This window comes from Moschus berezovskii, chromosome 14 (genome assembly GCF_049115385.1).
Source record: "Moschus berezovskii isolate FMDL1 chromosome 14, NW_MosBer_1.0, whole genome shotgun sequence".
Taxonomy (NCBI): domain Eukaryota; kingdom Metazoa; phylum Chordata; class Mammalia; order Artiodactyla; family Moschidae; genus Moschus; species Moschus berezovskii.
This window is the reverse complement of record NC_142473.1, coordinates 84,724,506-84,744,901: the sequence shown is the minus strand read 5'-3', so window position 1 is coordinate 84,744,901 and position 20,396 is coordinate 84,724,506. Positions and strand designations below refer to the sequence as shown.

Below are 20,396 nucleotides of genomic sequence, written 5' to 3'. Positions count from 1 at the left end.
TCTGGTGAAAATTCAAAGCTTATATTCATCAAACTAATGTTTACTGAAGGACAACATATTCTAGGCTTCATTTACAAACAGAGATAAACAGTTTATCAAAAATGGTTCAATCTTCATTTTTAGAAAGATTGGAGAATAAATTTACTCCTAAAAACACTGAAATTACCTAGAAATCTATAATTAAAATAGAACGTTGAGTTTAAAATGGATAATTTAAAGTAAAAAATGGATAGTCACCATGGGGAGAAATGAGAGAATGCTCAAATTAGACAAGTAGGAAAATTGGTCGCATGCATTTCCTGAGGGCTTTTGCCAATCTCTGTAACCAGAATCTTGGATTTTAATAACTCTGCTGCTAAAGATAACTGGAAAATTAGAGACAGACGTGTAACAAAAGTTTGCAGATATTTGGCGACTGGTGGCCCATGACAGAAGGGTTGTGATTACTGGCCCTGATATGGAATGATGGCGGGGCACGTGAAGAACGTGACAGTCCTGTAGAGGAAGATGCCGAGTCGGATCAGGAAGGGCTACAGTGCCTGGAATATGCAGGGCTGAGCACTGGAGTGGAGACACCTAAGCAAAGTGATTTCACATCAGCATGAAGTTGGCTTGAGACATTTCTGATGGTTTCCAGATCGCAGCTATTGAGATTGTATAAAGCCAAGTCAAGAATGAGCTTCCCGCTTAGTGCAGTTGGTAAAGAATCGGCCTACAATGCAGGAGACCCAGGTCTGATTCCTGGGTTGGGAAGATCCCCTGAAGAATGAAACAACAACCCACTCGAGTATTCTTGCCTGGAGAATCCCATGGGCAGAGGAGCCTGGTGGGCTACAGTCCATGGGGGTCACGAGAGTCGGACAAGATTTAGCAGCTAAAGAGAAAGTCAAGAACAGCTACAAGGAAAAAAAGGAACTGCAAAGAATTTGTACCTTGAAAACTATCAGTTCTCATAAGGTTGGGATACATTCAAATTTGTCAAATCTTATTGAAGAATGTCATTGAACATCTAGAGCTTTCAATAAAGACAGCTGAAGAGAGAACTCGCCCCAAAGGAAATAATCCACTATACTCCATCTGACAGACCTCAACATTAACTCTCAAAAGGATTAAGCAGGTGAGCAAGCAAATAAACTGACTGGCAAAACAAACCCCAACACTTTGAAGATAGAGAAAAAAACCAAAAAACCATGCACTCAATGAAAAATGTTCTCAGTGTCCAGCATCCAAAGAAATATATGCAAGTTGAAGAGAAAATGTTATCCATAACCATGAGAAATATGTCATCTTTCCTAGATCCAGGAATGACAGAGATGAGAGAACAAGTGGTCAAAGTGTTAGTCGCTCAGTTGTGTCTGACTCTTAGCGACCCCATGGACTGTAGCCCGCCAGGCTCCTTTGTCCACGGAATTCTCCAGGCAAGAATACTGGAGTGGGTGGCCATTTCCTTCTTCAGGAGACCTTCCCAACCCAGGGATCATGTGTCGCTTGCACTGCAGGGAGATTCTTTATCATCTGAGCCACCAGGGAAGCCCCAGAAAAGGTAGACAAGGACTTTAAAAGCAGTAGCAAATATTTTAAGAATTCAAAGGCAAATATAAATATGAAAATTAGAACCAAGAATTATAATAGAAAACCAAATTGAGTCACTAGGATTCTGTAGAGTATCAAGAATGAATATTTTACTCTGTATTTGTTAAAAGCAAATTAGATGTTGAAGAAATAACTTAGTGAAAAAAGACACAAAGCAATAGAACTCTCTACATTTAAGTACCAAGAGAGAAAGAGAAATCACTAAAAAGTTAGACACTTGACAGGCCTAAGAAAAATACATTATATATAGAAAAAAAAAGAATAATAAACAGACTTTGTGAAAAATAATGCACACTAAAAGAAAATGGACAAACATTTAAAAACACTGGAAAAATTGCACACAGTAATTTTATGTCAGACAAAAACATAATCTAGAAACTTAAAGAAATACACACTTTTCTTATCTGCTTCTGGCAATCACCAGGTAAATTTTGGTAAGATATCACATCACAGTCTAAAACTTTGAGAAAAAAAAAGAAATAGCCACCTTGAAAGTACTGGAGACTGAAAATTAAGCAAATTATGAAAGGCATGAGACATTCATGAATGGAACAAGTGATTTGCTCACTTCGCAAATTCTGTTTTGAGAAGGGCTTGATCTTGCAACAAATGAATACCCTGTAAATAGCCCACAGTCTTTCTGAGTTGAACAACAAAAGAGACAGACCTGGGACAAACATAGTCAAAGGGAAAAAATGAGAGAGAGATGAATTCTAGGTGGGAGAAAGCCGGGGAAGGTGAGATTAATATCCTGTGTAAGACATTGTCCAGTTCACTGATCCTGAACTGTGAAAGTGTGGTGCAGAGTCCATATGCTGCTGCTGCTAAGTCACTTCAGTCGTGTCCGACTCTGTGTGACCCCATAGACGGCAGCCCACCAGGCTCCCCCGTCCCTGGGATTCTCCAGGCAAGAACACTGGAGTGGGTTGCCATGTCCTTCTCCAATGTGTGAAAGTGAAATGTGAAAGTGAAGTCGCTCAGTCAAGTCTGACTCGTAGCGACCTAAATGAAGTAATATTTGTATTACAACCCATGAGACAGAGTTTGAGTCAAAGCATGTTAGTTTTTGGGAAAGGGCGAGGGTGGGATGATTTGGGAGAATGGCATTGAAACATTTATATTATCATATGTGAAAAGAATTAAAAAAAAAACAAAAAAGAACAAACAAAATCAACTCTCTTAATGTAAGGACAACAATATTCAGGCATAGCGGGTTATTACAATATCCAAGATAAAATAAAAAAAAATTGTTGACACACAAATGTGCAAGAAAATTAGAACAAGCCTTGAAAGGGCAGCAGAAATTGGTTCTTTGTTCTTTTTCTCCCTTCTTAGTCTTTAGATACTTCTGTATAGTTTGAGTTGTGGCTTTAACTTTTCAGTCTCCCCTTCCCAGTTCATTCTCAAATCTCACTTATATTTGAGTGGCTTCCCTGGTAGCTCAGTGGTAAAGAATCTCACCTGCAAGGCAGAACACACAGGAAATTCAGGGGTTTGGGAAGATCCCTTGGAGGAGGGCTTAGTATTCTTGCCTGGAGAACCCCATGAACAGAGGAGCCTGACCACTACAGTCCATGGGGTCTCAAAGAGTCTGACAAGACTGAAGCCACTGAGCACACACGAGCATAGGTGAGAGAGGGTCTTCTACCCTCCCTAGTGGTGGCACAATTCTTTGTATCACTGCAGGACCTTGGGCCAAATAACTAATAAAACAGTGAAATGTATAGAGGAAAATCTGAATAAGTAGCTTTATTACATAAAGCAATTTATATATAAGTACTTAATTTATAAGTAGCTTTATTAAGTAACACAGATATAAAATTTAAAAAAATATTGATCAGAAAGAAAAACAACCAAATTAAAATGAACCAAAGGGTAGATGCTTCAAAAGGATGAAAGACTCACACATTGTACAGAAAGGTGTTTATTATTATTAGTCATCAAACAAAAAAAACACAATGAAATAATTTTAACTAATTTCTATTTCAAAATTTTAAAAATTCTACATCAAATATTGGCACAGATATGCAGAAAATGGGACTCTCATAGATATTTTGTTGGTACAATAAGCTTGGAAATCTTCCAATTTCTTATAAGCTTAAATATTAATTTATCCTGTGATCCGGTAATTTACCCTTAGATCTAACCACAAGAAATTAACTCATCTGTCCACAAATATATTTAAATGAAAATGTCTATAACTAAGCTTTTTATTATAACCTAAAACACTAATATTCATCAATGACTAAAGAATGGTGGCACATGCATGTATTGGAATATAATGTAGCTATAAAAATCACAACATAGATAAATTCCAAAATCACTATATGAAGTAAAGGATACCATATTAACAGTATGTATTGCATACATACTTACATGTAACTCAGGAACAGGGAAAATAAATTTATGGAAAGAAACCAGAGCAGTGGTTGCTGGAGGTGGGAGGGTGTTGTTTGAGGTGTAAAGAGGAGAGGAACATTTCTGTAATGGAAATGGTCTAGATAAAGGATATAAAGCATCAGAACAATTTCTGTGGGATTGAAAGTGTTCTATGTATTGATTTAGGTATTAGGGACAAATAAAACAGTTTTCAGAACTTATCCATTTGTACAATTTAGATCCATCTTTAACTGTACATGAACTTCCCTCAGTTATTGTATGTACAGAAGTCATAGAGTAAGAGGGCACAGGTAAAGTATTATGAGAGGGAATATAATATTTTATATTAGGCTTTATTCTTGATGAGTTCTACTGAACATTATCCAAGCATGGTCAGGCAACACTGCGGGTGAGACGATCATCGCAGTGAGATAACTGCATCTCAGTGGTTGCTATGGTTGGTCATATGGAAGGACAAGACAACAGTATATTATCCATTTAATCTAGTTATCAATTATATGGCTTTGGTCAAATTATCTGGTTCTCCTAAACTTAATGTCCTCTGAATATGGAAACAATACCTATTTCACGTAGATTAAATGATGTATTTTTAACCCAGTGTTTTTACTTGACTAACACATTTAAAGAAAAAAAAGTATGTGATGATGATAATGTCATTTAAAATTTATCATGGGTTTTGTAATTGTTCCAGTTTTACTGGAATAAAGCTGATTTAAGAATTTTTCATTGCTACTTCAATAACTGACTGTGTGAGGGGATTCGTATTTTTACAGAGCTCTCCATGAGCTGTACAGACCATTTACGCGTTTGGTTTCTTTCCTTGAATTATCCCTTGCACATTTTTTTCTTTCAATAGGGAATATGTAGAACATCCTGAACAATTAACAGTCACCACAGGCAGTTTTTAATAAATGCTCAGATGATTTAGGTGTAATCATCTGAATAAATTATACTACTTCCTCTGGGATCATCACAGAGGAAGAGAAAAGGCATACACTCTCCTTACCCAAACAAAAAGAAATTTTGGAGAAGAAAATCCAATTCTTCATTAAAGGTGAGTGGATAGAAGTTGTCGATTTTGATTATCACCTGGGTGTTGGTCATTTCCTAAGTTTTCTGGCCTCTGACCATGGACTCTTATGACTCTTAATGGTCACTGAAAACTAATTCTTCACATGACAAAAACATTATTATCTCCCTTTTTATCTGGAGTAGCATGGACTTTTTAGAGTATTAGATCCTATGAATTGACTAGAAGTAATGTATCCACTTGATTTCTGAAATGTGAAAGTGCATTTGGATTTTTCATGGGATGAAAAAGTTAGATATATCTGAAAAAATCATCACTGATCTCATCTATTAGAATCTATTAAGATTCATCTAGATAAAATATAGGATGCCCAGTTACATCTGAATTTTAGATAAAAGAATTTTTAGATGTCTTTTATACTATTTGATAATTATTATTCATATAAACATATCCAATGCAATATTTAAAAACAATACATTAAATTATGTATTATATGTTATAATATATTTTTTAAAATTTGCAATATTTTAAATGAAAACAATTTTAATATGACAATATAAGTCTTTACGGCACTTCCCTGGTGGCTCATATAGGATAGAATCTGCCTACAATGCAGGAGGTTTGATCTCAGAATTGGGAAGATCCTCTGGAGAAGGAAATGGCTATCCACTCCAGTATCCTTTCCTGGAGAATTCCACAGACAAAGGAGCCTGGCAGCCTATAGTCCTTGGGCGTGCAAAAAGTCGGACACAACTAAGTGACTAAGAGTTTCAAATCCTTATATGTAAGTATAAACTATATGTATGAACTTTTACATTTTTTAGTTGTCTGCTTTTTTCCCCTACTGGTTGTTTACTACTTGATTCGTGTTTTTTGTTTGCTTGTTTTCAGGAAAGGCTTTACAAACTGAAAAAATAGACTGGCAAATAAATAGAATGATTTAAGAGTTACCGAGAAAGCCCTGACCCTCAGATAATTCCTAACTGCTATCGTCATGTCTGAAGATTGAAAAGTCAGTCGTTCTTTTGCGTAATTTTTGCATTTTGTATGCCTTAATTCCCTGAATGGAAGTGCATAAAATGCTGCATCAAAATGACTGGAGATATTCTTTCCTGAAATAGAAGAATGGACAAGGATATCAATACCTCTTTAAGATTCCAGCAGCTGCTATTTCTATAAACAGTAGAAATTAGGTTGTTGGATCATATGGGGAACTTTTAATCAACAGGTATAAAATTACAATTTTGCAAGATGAATAGGATAAAGATATGCTATACACCATTGTGTACATAGTTAATAATACTGTATTGTACACTTCAAAGTATTTTAATGGGGTAAATTCTCATACTAGAATGAGCAGGGTAAAAAAATCAAGACATCTTCAGAGAGGTAATCACTGACATCGAAAATGGAGATCAGCTCAGTAAACACTGAAATAATTCTTGGCAAACACTGAACACTTCAAGTAGAAGTGAAGTGAAGTCGCTCAGTTATGTCCGACTCTTTGTGACCCCATGGACTATAGCCTACAAGGCTCCTCTGTCCATGGAATTTTCTAGGCAAGAGTACTGGAGTGGGTTGCTATTTCCTTCTCCAGGGGATATTCCCCACCCAGGGATTGAACCCAGGTCTCCAGCATTGGAGGCAGACGCTTTACCATATGAGCCACCAGGGGAAGGGTACTGGAATTTTGGATTGTCTTAACTCAGTTATGACCAACCTCAACAGCATATTAAAAATCAGAGACATTACTTTGCCAACAAAGGTCCATCTAGTCAAGGCTATGGTTTTTCCAGTGGTCATGTATGGATGTGAGAGTTGGACTGTGAAGAAAGCTGATCGCTGAAGAATTGGTGCATTTGAACTGTGGTATTGGAGAAGACTCTCAAGAGTCCCTTGGATTGCAAGGTGATCCAACCAGTCCATTCTAAAGGAGATCAGTCCTGGGTGTTCATTGGAAGGACTGATGCTGAAGCTGAAACTCCAATACTTTGGCCACCTGATGCGAAGAACTGGCTCACTGGAAAAGACCCTGATGCTGGGAAAGATTGAGGGCAGGAGGAGAAGGGGACGACAGAGGATGAGATGGTTGGATGGCATCACTGACTCAATGGACATGAGTTTGGATAAACTCCGGGAGTTGGTAATGGACAGGGAGACCTAGTGAGCTGTGGCCCATGGGATCACAAAGAGTCAGACATGACTGAGTGGCTGAACTGAACTGAACTCAGTGTGTCTCCAATTCTGCAGGAAAACCTTGAGAGTAGAATCTTAAACACTGGGTTCTTATTCATAAAATGAGAAGGGTCCTGAAAGCAGAATGGGATTCAATGGGGAATCCGCAGAAGACATCATCCAGGAAAAAGGGGTAGAAATGAATCAGCAATCTCTAGTATTGCATCCTTAGTCTTTGAATCAAACTGGCTAAATCAATACCAAAAACTAAAAAGTGCCACTGAGTGGCTTCAGTTCAGTTCAGTTCAGTCGCTCAGTCGTGTCTGACTCTCCGCGACCCCATGAATCACAGCATGCCAGGCCTCCCTGTCCATCACCAACTCCCAGAGCTCACTCAAACTCATGTCCACAGAGTCGGTGATGCCATCCAGCCATCTCATTCTCTGTTGTCCCCTTCTCCTCCCGCCCCCAACCTTTCCCAGCATCAGAGTCTTTTCCAGTGAGTCAACTCGCCGCATGAGGTGGCCAGAGTATTGCAGTTTCAGCTTTAGCATCAGTCTTTCCAATGAACACCCAGGATTGATCTCCTTTAGAATGGACTGGTTGTATCTCCTTGCAGTATAAGGGACTCTCAAGAGTCTTCAGAATCCAGGTAACCTTCCGGTCAGCTTTGTATTGGAGCAATATTTGACCCCTCCAGCCCCCCAAAATGTCTCTTTGTTATGTGGATTATTTCCAGCTGAAAGCAATCAAGATCCAGAAGACACCAGAAGAAATTTTGATCTTCCCCCTGATTGTCTAAAACATACTAGATAAAGGGCTTGTTGATATCTGCAGAGAAAGTCGGCTAGGTGTAGTCAGGGAAATGCAGCCAGAGCCCAGAGATCCAAGTCTACTCTGTACCACTGTCTCAACCAGACACAGCAGATATCAGTTTATCAAGCATTTGTTTTTCCTTCTCCATGTGAATTCCCTCCTGCTCCTTTGAAGTCCCAAACTACTACCCTCAATATCCTCTTTTGTCTCTAGCTGAAGACAGTATTTCAGGTAAAGACTTTGGCCATTTTGATGAGCTACTCAGTTTTCCTGAGTTGCTTCCATGTATACATGTTATACAACTTTTATTTCATTTCTTCCTGCAAATACGTCTCATGGAAATTTAATTCTCAGACCTACCAACCAGCCAAAAGAACTTAGGAAGATGGTAGAAGAGAATTCCCCCCTCTCTGACAGCTCTGATGAAATGAAAATGAACCTTCCGAGGCAAGTCCGAAAACTCTGTACATAACTTTCGTTTCTCTTCCTTTGGCATCCTCTGCCCTCTACCGTGCACTGTGTATCTCCATTATGCCTCAGCCGAAACTCCCATCAGCAGAAATATCTACTCAACAACGAAGAGACACATTCTCCTAGCATCAGCAAGATAAATCCTTAGGAAATAACCTTCCTTCTTGTAAGGGGCTCACCTTGATGATCCCTGACCCACCACTAACTGTACATGTAGATCTGGTTTGTTTACACTATCAATAATACTTCATTCAATGAACAGCTCTTCATCTCAGAAAATTATTGGACTATGCTTTGACCTTCAAAAGATGGAACAACTCCAGAATTTTCTGAGAGATTGTTTCTGGGTTATAATCCTTCAGTTCAGTTCAGTCACTCAGTCGTGTCCGACTCTTTGCGACCCCATGAATCACAGCACGCCAGGCCTCCCTGTCCATCATCAACTCCTGCAGTTCACTCAAACTCATGTGCATCGAGTCGGTGATGCCATCCAGCCATCTCATTCTCTATCGCCCCCTTCTCCTCCTGCCCCCCAATCCCTCCCAGCATCAGAGTCTTTTCCAGTCAGTCAACTCTTCGCATGAGGTGGCAAAAGTATTGGAGCTTCAGCTTTAGCATCAGTCCTTCCAGTGAACACCCAGGACTGACCTCCTTTAGAATGGACTGGTTGGACCTCCTTGCAGTCCAAGGGACTCTCAAGAGTCTTCTCCAACACCACAGTTCAAAAGCATCAATTCTTCAGTGATCAGCTTTCTTCACAGTCCAACTCTCTGGTTCAAATAAGATCTTCTAAGTAACTCTTAGGTCAACTGATTAATTTTTTCATTGACAGATATCAGAAGTTTCACCTGATAGAAGTTTCCTCCTTGGCCCATTTGGATTTCTCAGACTAAAGGTGAGCATTCTATTACTTTAAATAATTTAACCAAAGGGATGGGATGGGGAGGGAGGTGGGAGGGTGGTTCAAGATGGGAAACACATGTGCACCTGGGGCAGATTCATGTCAATGTATGGCAAAACCAATACAATAATGTAAAGTAATTAGCCTCCAATTAAAATAAATAAATTTAAACAAAAAGAAATAAAAAGAAAGAGATGCATGTACCCCCCCAAAAAAATAAATAATTCTATCCTATATTTTGTCTGACTGAGATTTTTTAACTTGAATTACTCTTCCAATTGAAAGTCATGCTTACAGAGATCCAGATTTTGTTGAAGGAGAAACTGAAAGAAAGGGAATCCAGATGGATTAAGCTAAAGGAAGTTCTAATTGTTTTTACTATTTGGTGATTTAGTCGCTGTTTCTGACTCTTTGTGACCCCATGGACTGTAGCCCGCCAGGCTTCTCTGTCCATGGGATTTTCCAGGCTAGAATACTGGAGTGGGGTGCCATTTCCTCCTCCAGAGCATCTTCTCCACCCAGGGATCGAACCTGGGTCTTCTACATTGCAGGCAGATTCTTTACCAATTGAGCCACCAGGGAAGCCCATGTAAATTTTATGAAATGCAGAAGGCAGCACTTAACCCTGAAACATTTAAAAAATTATGGTGCTATGCTTTGTATTGTACAATTGTACAATATATACTGTACTGTGCAATTTGAGAAATCCAAAAGAATTCTCAGATAAAACTGGAAGCTACTAAAGAAAAAGGTGATATCCTTGTATAGATGAAATAAAGTCTATATTTCTATGTTAATACCTATATGATAATTCAAATCAACAGATATTTTCCAAATATCACTGACTCTATTTAATCTGTAGTAACAGTGCATGTGATTTCCCATGATTTCCTCTTTTTGGAAAGTAGAAGATTCTGTCCTTTATTTTAGTTTCAAAATATTATATTACTTTTCTATCCCTTGTCATGAAGTAAAATATCTACTCTCTCTAAAAATATTATACTTAATTAAATGACATCACAGGGAAACTAACCTGTCTCTTTCTTTCCAGAAAAGCTAACGGGACTAAATGGACCAACAGAATCAATCATCACTGCCTGAATTCATTCTGATGGGGGTCACAAAGCAGCCTGAGCTTCAGGCTCCCCTTTTTGGGGTCTTCCTCATCATCTACACAATCACAGTGGTGGGAAATCTGGGCGTGATCATCTTAACTCGAGTGGATTCCCGGCTGCACACACCTATGCACTTTTTCATCAAACACCTGGCTTTCACTGATCTTGGTAACTCTACTGTCATTTGCCCCAAGATGCTGGTGAATTTTGTTGTGGATCAAAATACCATTTCCTATTATGTGTGTGCCACACAGTTGGCTTTCTTCCTTACGTTCATTATCAGTGAAGTTTTTACCTTGTCAGCCATGGCCTATGACCGCTACTTGGCCATCTGTAACCCTCTGCTGTACAGTGTTATCATGTCCCTGAGACTCTGTCATGTGCTGGTAGGCGTTCCATACCTCTACAGTACCTTTCAGGCACTCACGTTTACTATTAAGATTTTTACACTGACTTTTTGCGGCTCTAATGTCATCAGTCATTTCTACTGTGATGATGTTCCCTTGTTACTTATGCTCTGCTCAAATGCACAAGAAATAGAATTGTTGATCATCCTGTTTTCAGCACTTAATTTGGTCTCTTCCCTCCTGGTCATCCTAATGTCTTACATACTGATCCTGATGGCGGTATTTCAAATGCGTTCTGCAGAGAGCAGGAAAAAGGCTTTCTCCACATGTGGTTCTCATCTGATGGTGGTGGTTGTGTTCTACGGGTCTCTACTATTTATGTATATGCAGCCCAACTCCACGCACTCCTTTGATACAGATAAAATAGCCTCTGTGTTTTATACTTTAGTGATTCCAATGCTTAACCCCTTCATCTACAGCTTAAGGAACAAAGAAGTAAAAAATGCCTTCCAAACGTTCTTAAAGAATAAGTGCAAACTTTGTATCTAACATCCAATAATGAAGTAAGAAATAATATTTGAATAAACTATGATTAAGGCATATGTCACCTGATGTTTCTAAAAAATATGTGTCATTCTTCTTGGCTCCAGAGAAAAAGCTCATTAAAATACACAGAGAAATAGACTGTTTCCCTTGTATTCAGTCCAGTTAAATTTCATGCTTTAAATCTCAATGAAATCTCCCTCCCTCCCGCACATTCCTTGCTGTTGATTCAGTGTTTCTTTAATGATTCCACAGAACCCTGAATCCATCCCAAAGGAAGCTCTTATTAAACTCTACTTAGTAAAGTATGTGCTTGTTTCTGCCAAGCTTTTTGTTTGTTTCCTAGGAAGGTGTCCTTTCAATCATTTTGCATTGATTTCCTGAACATAAACAACTGTGTGTAGATAGAGTGAGTCTCTTACCTACAGCAGAGATTTGGATCATAATTTAAAAAAAATCATTCTATTCATTTCAACCTTTGGGAAATTTAATCCATTTTCATTTAAAGTAATTACATTACAAGATTTCCTTGCATTTGTGACTGAAACTAATTTGGGCATGCCTACATTGAAACGCTTTCACGACCAAGATAGTCATGAAAACGTGATCACTGACCTAGAGCCAGACATCTTGGGATGTGAAGTCAAGTGGGCCTTAGAAAGCATCACTACAAACAAAGCTAGTGGAGGTGATGGAATTCCAGTTGAGCTATTTCAAATCTTGAAAGATGATGCCGTGAAAGGGCTGCACTCAATATGCCAGCAAATTTGGAAACTCAGCAGTGGCCACAGGACTGGAAGAGGTCAGTCTTCATTCCAATCCCAAAGAAAGGGAATGCCAAAGAATGCTCAAACTACCGCACAATTGCACTCATCTCACACGCTAGTAAAGTCATGCTCAAAATTCTCCAAGTCAGGCTTCAGCAATATGTGAACAGTGAACTCCCAGATATTCAAGCAGGTTTTAGAAAAGGCCGAGGCACCAGAGATCAAATTGCCAACATCCGCTGGATCATGGAGAAAGCAAGAGAGTTCCAGAAAAGCATCTATTTCTGCTTCATTGACTATGCCAAAGCCTTTGACTGTGTGGATCACAATAAACTGTGGAAAATTCTGAAAAAGATGGGAATCCCAGACCACCTGATATGCCTCTTGAGAAACCTGTATGCAGGTCAGGAAGCAACAGTCAGAACTGTACATTGAACAACAGACTGGTTCCAAATAGGAAAAGGAGTATGTCAAGGCTGTATATTGTCACCTTTCTTATTTAACTTACATGCAGAGTACATCATGAGGAACGGTGGGCTGGAAGAAGCACAAGCTGGAATCAAGATTGCCGGGAGAAATATCAATAACCTCAGATGCAGATGACACCACCCTTATGGCAGAAAGTGAAGAGGAACTCAAAAGCCTCTTGATGAAAGTGAAAGAGGAGAGTGAAAAGGTTGGCTTGAAGCTCAACATTCAGAAAACAAAGATCATGGCATCTGGTCCCATCACTTCATGGGAAATAGATGGAAAAACAGTGGAAACGGTGTCAGACTTTATTTTTTTGGGCTCCAAAATCACTGCAGATGTTGATTGCAGCCATAAATTAAAAGACGCTTACTCCTTGGAAGGAAAGTTATGACCAACCTAGATAGTATATTAAAAAGCAGAGACATTACTTTGCCAATCAAGGTCCATCTAGTCAAGGCTATGGTTTTTCCCGTGGTCATGTATGGATGTGAGAGTTGGACTGTGAAGAAAGCTGATCACCGAAGAATTGATGCTTTTGAACTGTGGTGTTGGAGAAGACTCTTGAGAGTCCCTTATACTGCAAGGAGATCCAACCAGTCCATTCTAAAGGAGATCAATCCTGGGTGTTCATTGGAAGGACTGATGCTAAGGCTGAAACTGCAATACTTTGGCCACCTCATGCGACAAGTTGACTCACTGGAAAAGACTCTGATGCTGGGAAAGGTTGGGGGCGGGAGGAGAAGGGGACGACAGAGAATGAGATGGATGGATGGTATCACCGACTCTGTGGACATGAGTTTGAGTGAACTCCAGGAGTTGGTGCTGGACAGGGAGGCCTGGTGTGCTGTGATTCATGGGGTAGCAGAGAGTTGGACACAACTGAGCAACTGAACTGAACAGTGAAAGGCCACAAGTCTGTTAAAATAATGATCATGCGGTTGTGAGCTAAACAATCCCAGAGATCACACAGAACAGGGAGACACCAGTGTTCCAAAAAGCCAGGGAATGGAATCCTTGTTCCACACCTGGGCATCCAGTAGAGATCTCAGAGGTATAATAAAAGCTACTTTATTTTTCTTTTTTAAAATTTATTTATTTTAATTGGAGGCTAATTACTTTACATTATTGTATTGGTTTTGCCATACATTGACATGAATCCACCCTGGGTGTACATGTGTTCCCCATATTGAACCCCCCTCCCACCACCCTCCCCATATCATCCCTCTGGTTCATATCAGTGCACCAGCCCCGAGCATCCTGTATCATACATCGAACCTTTTTAGACTCACATAGTTTGAAAACAAGACGCGAAAGGAGCTAGTTGATCCTTGTTTAAAACATTTAACATTCTTTTAGTAAAACAACAGAAAATTGCAGCACTCATTATTCTGTATTTCTTCACAGTATTTAGCATCTAGTCACGAATACTAGACAAATGTGAAAGCAGGAACACGTGACCCCCACCCAGGAGATAATTAAAACAGATCCTGAAATGTCAGTGAAGATATAATTAACAAGCAAGGACTTTAAAATATATTATAAATATGTTCCATATACTGAATCATTTAATAAAAACACTAAACTTAGGAACAAAATATTTATTGAATGAGCATAACAGCATATTGTGTACTGAAAAAGAAATGATGGCTACACTTAAACACATCACAATAATGTTACTCAAAGAGAAAAGCTAAAATACTGAATAAACACAAAAATAGTTTCAGTGATCTGTAGAACAATAGCAAACTAAATACTGTATATTTAAGTGTAGGAGAGTAGAAAGAAGAGATTACATATGATTGAAAATCAGAGAGAGAAATATTGGCTGGGATTTTTTCCAAACTTTATAAAAGATAATCCTAAGACATACAGAGCTAAAATAATTCTAAACAGGATAAACAGAAAGGAAATTACACCAAGGCAAGTCATGTCAAGTTTCCGAAAACTGAAGATAAAACATTAATAACGTAGAAATGAAAGATATAGATGAAGATGAACAGATAAATAAAAGTTATCACTGATCTTTTTGCAGAAACAATATGTCATAAAACATTGTTTTGTGTCAACCTACAATTTTATATCGATCAAAAACATTCTTGGTTAACGAATGCTGTGTTATCAAATATTGCATAATCTTTTTCTACAAAGTCATTTTTCATTTACTCATACACTATGTGCATATGTAACATGCTTAATATGTGCATTAAATTGTGTAACTGACAATTTGAGATGCTGACAAAAGTATATTTATGTTTTCCAATGTCTAGTGATATTGCTAGTTTGTTTAATTAGACCAGGGAATGAAATACTTTTGACTTTTCCTATTGAGACATTTGGAGAATAACTAACAAATATCCAAGGCACTCTCCCTAAGGTAATTATGTTCAGTTGTTTTTTTTTTTTTAAATCTTTGAATCAGATCAAAATTTTAACAAAATGCATCTCAAAGGGATAGGAAAACACTTAAAAGCATTCTGCAGTAGACAAGGAGGATTAAAACAGTAGAGACTCAATGCAAATTCTCCAGTAAGGTAAGGAGAAAAAACTGGCCTGCAAATTTCTCAGGGCATACAGCTTAAACCCAGTCATCACCAAAGATCCTGAAGGCATTATGCTCTGCAAAACTGTTTCTTCCCTTTCAGTATACTTTTCTGATCAACAAGATTAATGTATGGGACTGACCTTTTGTATGGACTCTGATGCAATGCATTTAGACTATCTTAGTTTTCCAAATGAACTTAAAGCTCTCTCATCTATTTTAGCAAGGATCTTTTTCTGTCCTTGCTTACCGGGTGCTTCCCTTCTCCACTTTTCATTGCCTGTGTGCTCAGGATGACCATGATAGAACAGAAGAATGCCATGTTTGTGAGAATACATTCTGAAGAAAGTTAATTTTATCTGAATCCTAATTCTGCCAGTTATTGTCTGGGTGACCTTGATTGAGCTCTTTTACTCTTGACATGTAAATGGATTATGCTCACATAGTTGACCCGTGAACAACACGCTTTGGACTGTCTGGGTCCACTGATATGCAGGTTTGTTTTTCTTTTTTCTCAGCACCTACACCACTGTGTTTACCAGTGATGGTGCCAAATCTTCAGATAGAGTATGCCCAGTGGAAAAGGGAAGGTGGACTATGGGGCTTTAGCATCTGTAGATTGTGTTATCTTCAGTGGATGCTGGAACCAATTCCCCACAAGTACCAGGGACAACTGTGCTATTTAGTTTCTAGAGTTATTGTGTGGATCGTGTGAATTAATACATGCAAAGTCTCTGGCAAATTATCAGTTCCCTATCAGTGCTTTGTATTCATTTGCATTCTTCTTTCCAGTGGATCTATTTACATGGATCTCCATAAATAACCAGATTCATAAATAATCAGAATGATCAAACCCTTTTTTTTCAGAAGAGGGATGTGTAATTGGAAGACCATTAGAGGCGATTCAATTGTCAGAAACAATCAATATGGCAAATGAGGATTAAGATATTAAGAGAAAAATTTGAAAATTAAGACATTATAGCATTGGATTTTGTATTGTATAAACAAGCTGAGCTTATAGTAAATGAAAAACATTGAAACTGATGTTTAATTATCAGGTTTTCTACTTACCACATAATTCATCAATCTACCAACAGAGAATCTTTTTATTATTCCTTGCAACTTTGAACAGATAAGACAATTGTCAATAGTATAAGGTTTATTGTTTGAGTGTAGATGTTTGTTTTAAAAATTATCTGAACATTTTTTAAAAGTTTAAATATAATAGACAGATCTTTTGATATATTTTAAAAGGCCATGTAAAAACAAGTAGGCCATAGAAGCTGTATCAAAGCAATCATTTCAAAATGTCTTGTCCCTTTTAAGCAAAATTTCCCAAAGTTTCAATGAATGTGCTTTGTGTTGGTCTCAGCCTGTTGATAGTGATTCTATCAACTAGGACTGCCAGTGGGAACTCAAGTGGTCTCTATTATTGTGGTGAGCTGCACAGACATTTCCCTGGTCAGAGCCGGTGCTGTGGCTGGAAGAGCACTTGTGATTCTTTTATGATTGCAAGATGCATCTCAGCAATAAGTATCAGGTAACTTTGAAAACCAAGTCTTGTTACTCACATTCTGGAGGGAACATGACACACCCAAGGCCACACAGAGAGGTTAAGGAGAGAAAGAGAGAAAGAATGAGAGTATGAGAGGACAGCATGGCTCTGCCTCTATTGTGATCAAGGCTGGGGTGCCTACATTAAACTTTTATTGGTTAATTTAAAACATAAGAGCTGCTGCTACTGCTGCTAAGTCACTTGAGTCGTGTCCGACTCTGTGTGACCCCATAGACGGAAGCCCACCAGGCTCCCTCGTCCCTGGGATTCTCCAGGCAAGAACACTGGAGTGGGTTGCCATTTCCTTCTCCAGTCCGTGAAAGTGAAAAGTGAAAGTGAAGTCGCTCAGTCGTGTCCGACCCTTAGTGACCCCACAGACTGCAGCCTACCAGGCTGCTCCATCCATGGGATTTTCTAGGCAAGAGTACTGGAGTGGCTTGCCATAGCCTTCTCCGAAACATAAGAGCAGGGATTATAAAATTCAGAAAGGGAAAAGTAGGGTCAATCAAGCTGGCAGTTACTTATATCATTGAGGGCTTTCTAAAAGGAAAATATCATGGATAGGACAGCTGAGCTATTTATCTAAGTGTTTAGCTAGAAATATGTTTACATGAGATGTATATCTTGAAATCTATTGTCTCAGCAATGAAAAGGTTAATATCAGAACTTACATAACAATTTAAAAAGCTGATCATTATGCACTTATATTGCAATGTGAATATAGGTAGGTGTAGTCTTGACCTGCGGAGAAGACAATGGCACCCCACTCCAGTACTCTTGCCTGGAAAATCCTGTGGACGGAGGAACCTGGTGGACTGCAGTCCATGGGGTCGCGAAGAGTCGGACACAACTGAGCGACTTCACTTTCACTTTTCACTTTCATGCATTGGAGAAGGAAATGGCAACCCACTCCAATGTTCTTGCCTGGAGAATCCCAGGGACGGGGGAGTCTAGTGGCCTGCCGTCGGTGGGGTCGCACAGAGTCGGACACGACTGAAGTGACTTAGCAGCAGCAGTAGCAGCAGTCTTGACCTGATGGGAAGATGAATCTGTATTTATAATTTTAGACAAAGAAAATGACTCACATTTCATGTATTAAATCCTCCTAGATGACAGATAACATTGCAAATACAAAGTATTGATTTTATACCCAGGTAACCAGGATGGACCCCATGGAGAAACACAATCGTACTGCCATGCACACGGTGACTGAATTTGTTCTTACAGGGATCACAGACAGTCCTGAGCTGCAGGCACCTCTCTTTGGAATCTTCCTGGTTATCTACTTGGTCACAGTGACAGGAAATCTGGGCATGTTTATCCTGACCCATCTGGATTCCAAGCTACATACTCCCATGTACTTTTTCCTTAGACATTTGTCAATTACTGATCTTGGTTACTCCACAGTCATTGGCCCAAAAATGATGGTCAATTTTGTGGTGCACAAAAATACGATTTCCTACAATTGGTGTGCCACCCAACTGGCGTTCTTTGAGATTTTTATTATCACTGAACTCTTCATTCTGTCAGCGATGGCCTATGACCGCTATGCAGCCATCTGCAAGCCTCTTCTCTACCTGGTCGTCATGTCTCAGAAAGTGTGTTGGGGGCTGGTACTTCCTCCCTACCTCTACAGCACCTTCGTGTCACTATTTCTCACCATTAAGTTATTTAAACTGTCCTTCTGTGGCTCTAATGTCATCAGTTACTTTTACTGTGACTCTGTCCCTCTGATATCTCTGCTCTGTTCTGACACGCACGAGTTAGAATTGATCATCGTGATCTTCTCAGGCTGCAATTTGCTCTGTTCCCTCTTGATTGTTTTTGTATCCTACGTGTTCATTCTCGTGGCCATTCTCAGAATGAACTCAACCAAGGGGAGATACAAAGCCTTCTCCACCTGTAGTTGCCATCTGACAGTGGTGGTTGTGTTCTACGGAACCTTACTCTTTATGTACCTGCAACCCAAATCCAACCATACTGTTGCTGTGGATAAAATGGCCTCCGTGTTTTATACTCTGGTGATCCCTATGCTCAATCCATTGATCTATGGTCTAAGGAACAAAGAAGTAAAAGACGCTTTCAGGAGAACGCTAACTAATCGATGCAAAATTCCCAACTAATATCTTAATACAAGTTGCAGATGTGGGTCCAAAATCATTGTGGAATGCTCTGTCAGTCCAATGAAAGCATCAAAAATAGAAATGTGTTACCACATTGCTCTCATCTTTTTCAGGATCAAATGCTTCCTTTCATATCTCCCAGGACTCTGCTCCACTTCACCTGAATAAACATGGTGTCAGATGAGTCAGTCTCAAGTGGTTTTCAAGATCATATTGGAATCTATGTTATTTAGAAATAAGGCAAATGATGCCAAATTTTTGGTCAAATTCAGACTTGCAGACGTTAAAAAAGTATTTATTAGTCAAAATGGAGTACAATGGACCAAAACTTAATGATATATATGTTAAAGCAGGCACGGTACTGAAGGTAAAGAATATTAAACCATGAATAATGTGTAGATTAGACAAGAGGCAAGAAAGTGAATGAGTTTATGGTTATAACTGAACAAGCTATTTCAAGAACATATGCAATATAGAAAATAAATATGCCTCTCAGAATTAAAGTTTCAGTCAGATTGAGTTAATATTTTCTATCTCAGGGATACAGTGTAAATTCTGGAAGATATTTAAATTAAGAACCATGAGAAGACTACTGGCTAACTCTGAGTCTCCCTTGACAGAGTCACACGCTATAGTTAGGTTTGGTTTATGCTAGTCTCCTGATAAACAAGTTTATTTAGGATTAGCAGATTCAAGAAAAATAAGTTATCTGGTTATTTTCTTGTTGTTGTTGCTTTTCAGTCACTAAGTCTGACTCTTTGACACTCATGGACTGCCACACTCCATACCACCCTATCCCTCACTATCTCCCAGAGTTTGCCCAAGTTCATGTCCATTGAGTTAGAAATGCTATCCTCTGCCACCCTCTTCTCTTTTTGTCTTCAATCTTTCCCAGCATCAGGGTTTTTCCATTGAGTCTGCTCTTCACATCAGGTGGCCAAAGTATTGGAGATTCAGCCTCAGGATCAGTCCTTCCACTGAATATTCAGGGTTGATTTCCTTTAGGATTGACTGGTTTGATATCCTTGAAGACCAAGGGACATTCAAAAATCTTTTCCAGCACCACAATCTGAAAGAATCAATTCTTTGGTGCTCAGCCTTCTTTATGGTCCAACTCTCACATCCATATATGACTCCTGGAAAAAACACAGCTTTGACTATATGGACCTTTGTCAGTAAAGTGGCGTCTTTGCTTTTTATTTTATTTATTCAAAAAAAATTTTTTTACACCATCTAGGTTTGTCATAGTTTTTCTTCCAAGGAGAAAACATCTTTTAATTTCATGGCTGAAGTCACTGTCTGCAGTGATTTTGGAGCCCAAGGATAGAAAATCTGTCACTGTTTCTACTTTTTCTTCTAGCTGCCATGAAGTGATGGGACTGGATGCCATGATCTTTGTTTTTTGAATGTTGAGTTTTAAACCAGCTTTTTCACTCTCATCTTTCACCCTCATCAAGACGCTCTTTAGTTCTTCTTTGCTTTCTGCCATTAGAGTGGTGTCATCTGCTTATCTTGTCTGAGGTTGTTGATATTTCTCCCAGCAATCTTGA

The 20,396-nt window shown here is 38.9% G+C and overlaps 2 protein-coding genes across 2 annotated transcripts; both read left to right on the top strand.

Annotated features, from left to right (window-relative positions):
* The first annotated feature begins 10,455 nt into the window (after positions 1-10,455).
* Positions 10,456-11,397, top strand: LOC148775753 (olfactory receptor 8K5-like). Its single transcript, XM_088843578.1, has one exon. The coding sequence runs from the start codon at positions 10,456-10,458 to the stop codon at positions 11,395-11,397; it is 942 nt and encodes a 313-aa protein (XP_088699704.1).
* Positions 11,398-17,886: 6,489 nt separating this feature from the next.
* On the top strand, positions 17,887-18,846 carry LOC148775752 (olfactory receptor 8K1-like). Its single transcript, XM_088843577.1, has one exon. It carries the CDS (start codon positions 17,887-17,889, stop codon positions 18,844-18,846), a length of 960 nt encoding a protein of 319 aa, XP_088699703.1.
* Positions 18,847-20,396: the final 1,550 nt, after the last annotated feature.

Excerpts from the sequence above, each read along its gene's own strand:
- LOC148775753 (XM_088843578.1), top strand. The coding sequence starts at position 10,456 with ATGGACCAACAGAATCAATCATCACTGCCTGAATTCATTCTGATGGGG.
- LOC148775752 (XM_088843577.1), top strand. The coding sequence starts at position 17,887 with ATGGACCCCATGGAGAAACACAATCGTACTGCCATGCACACGGTGACT.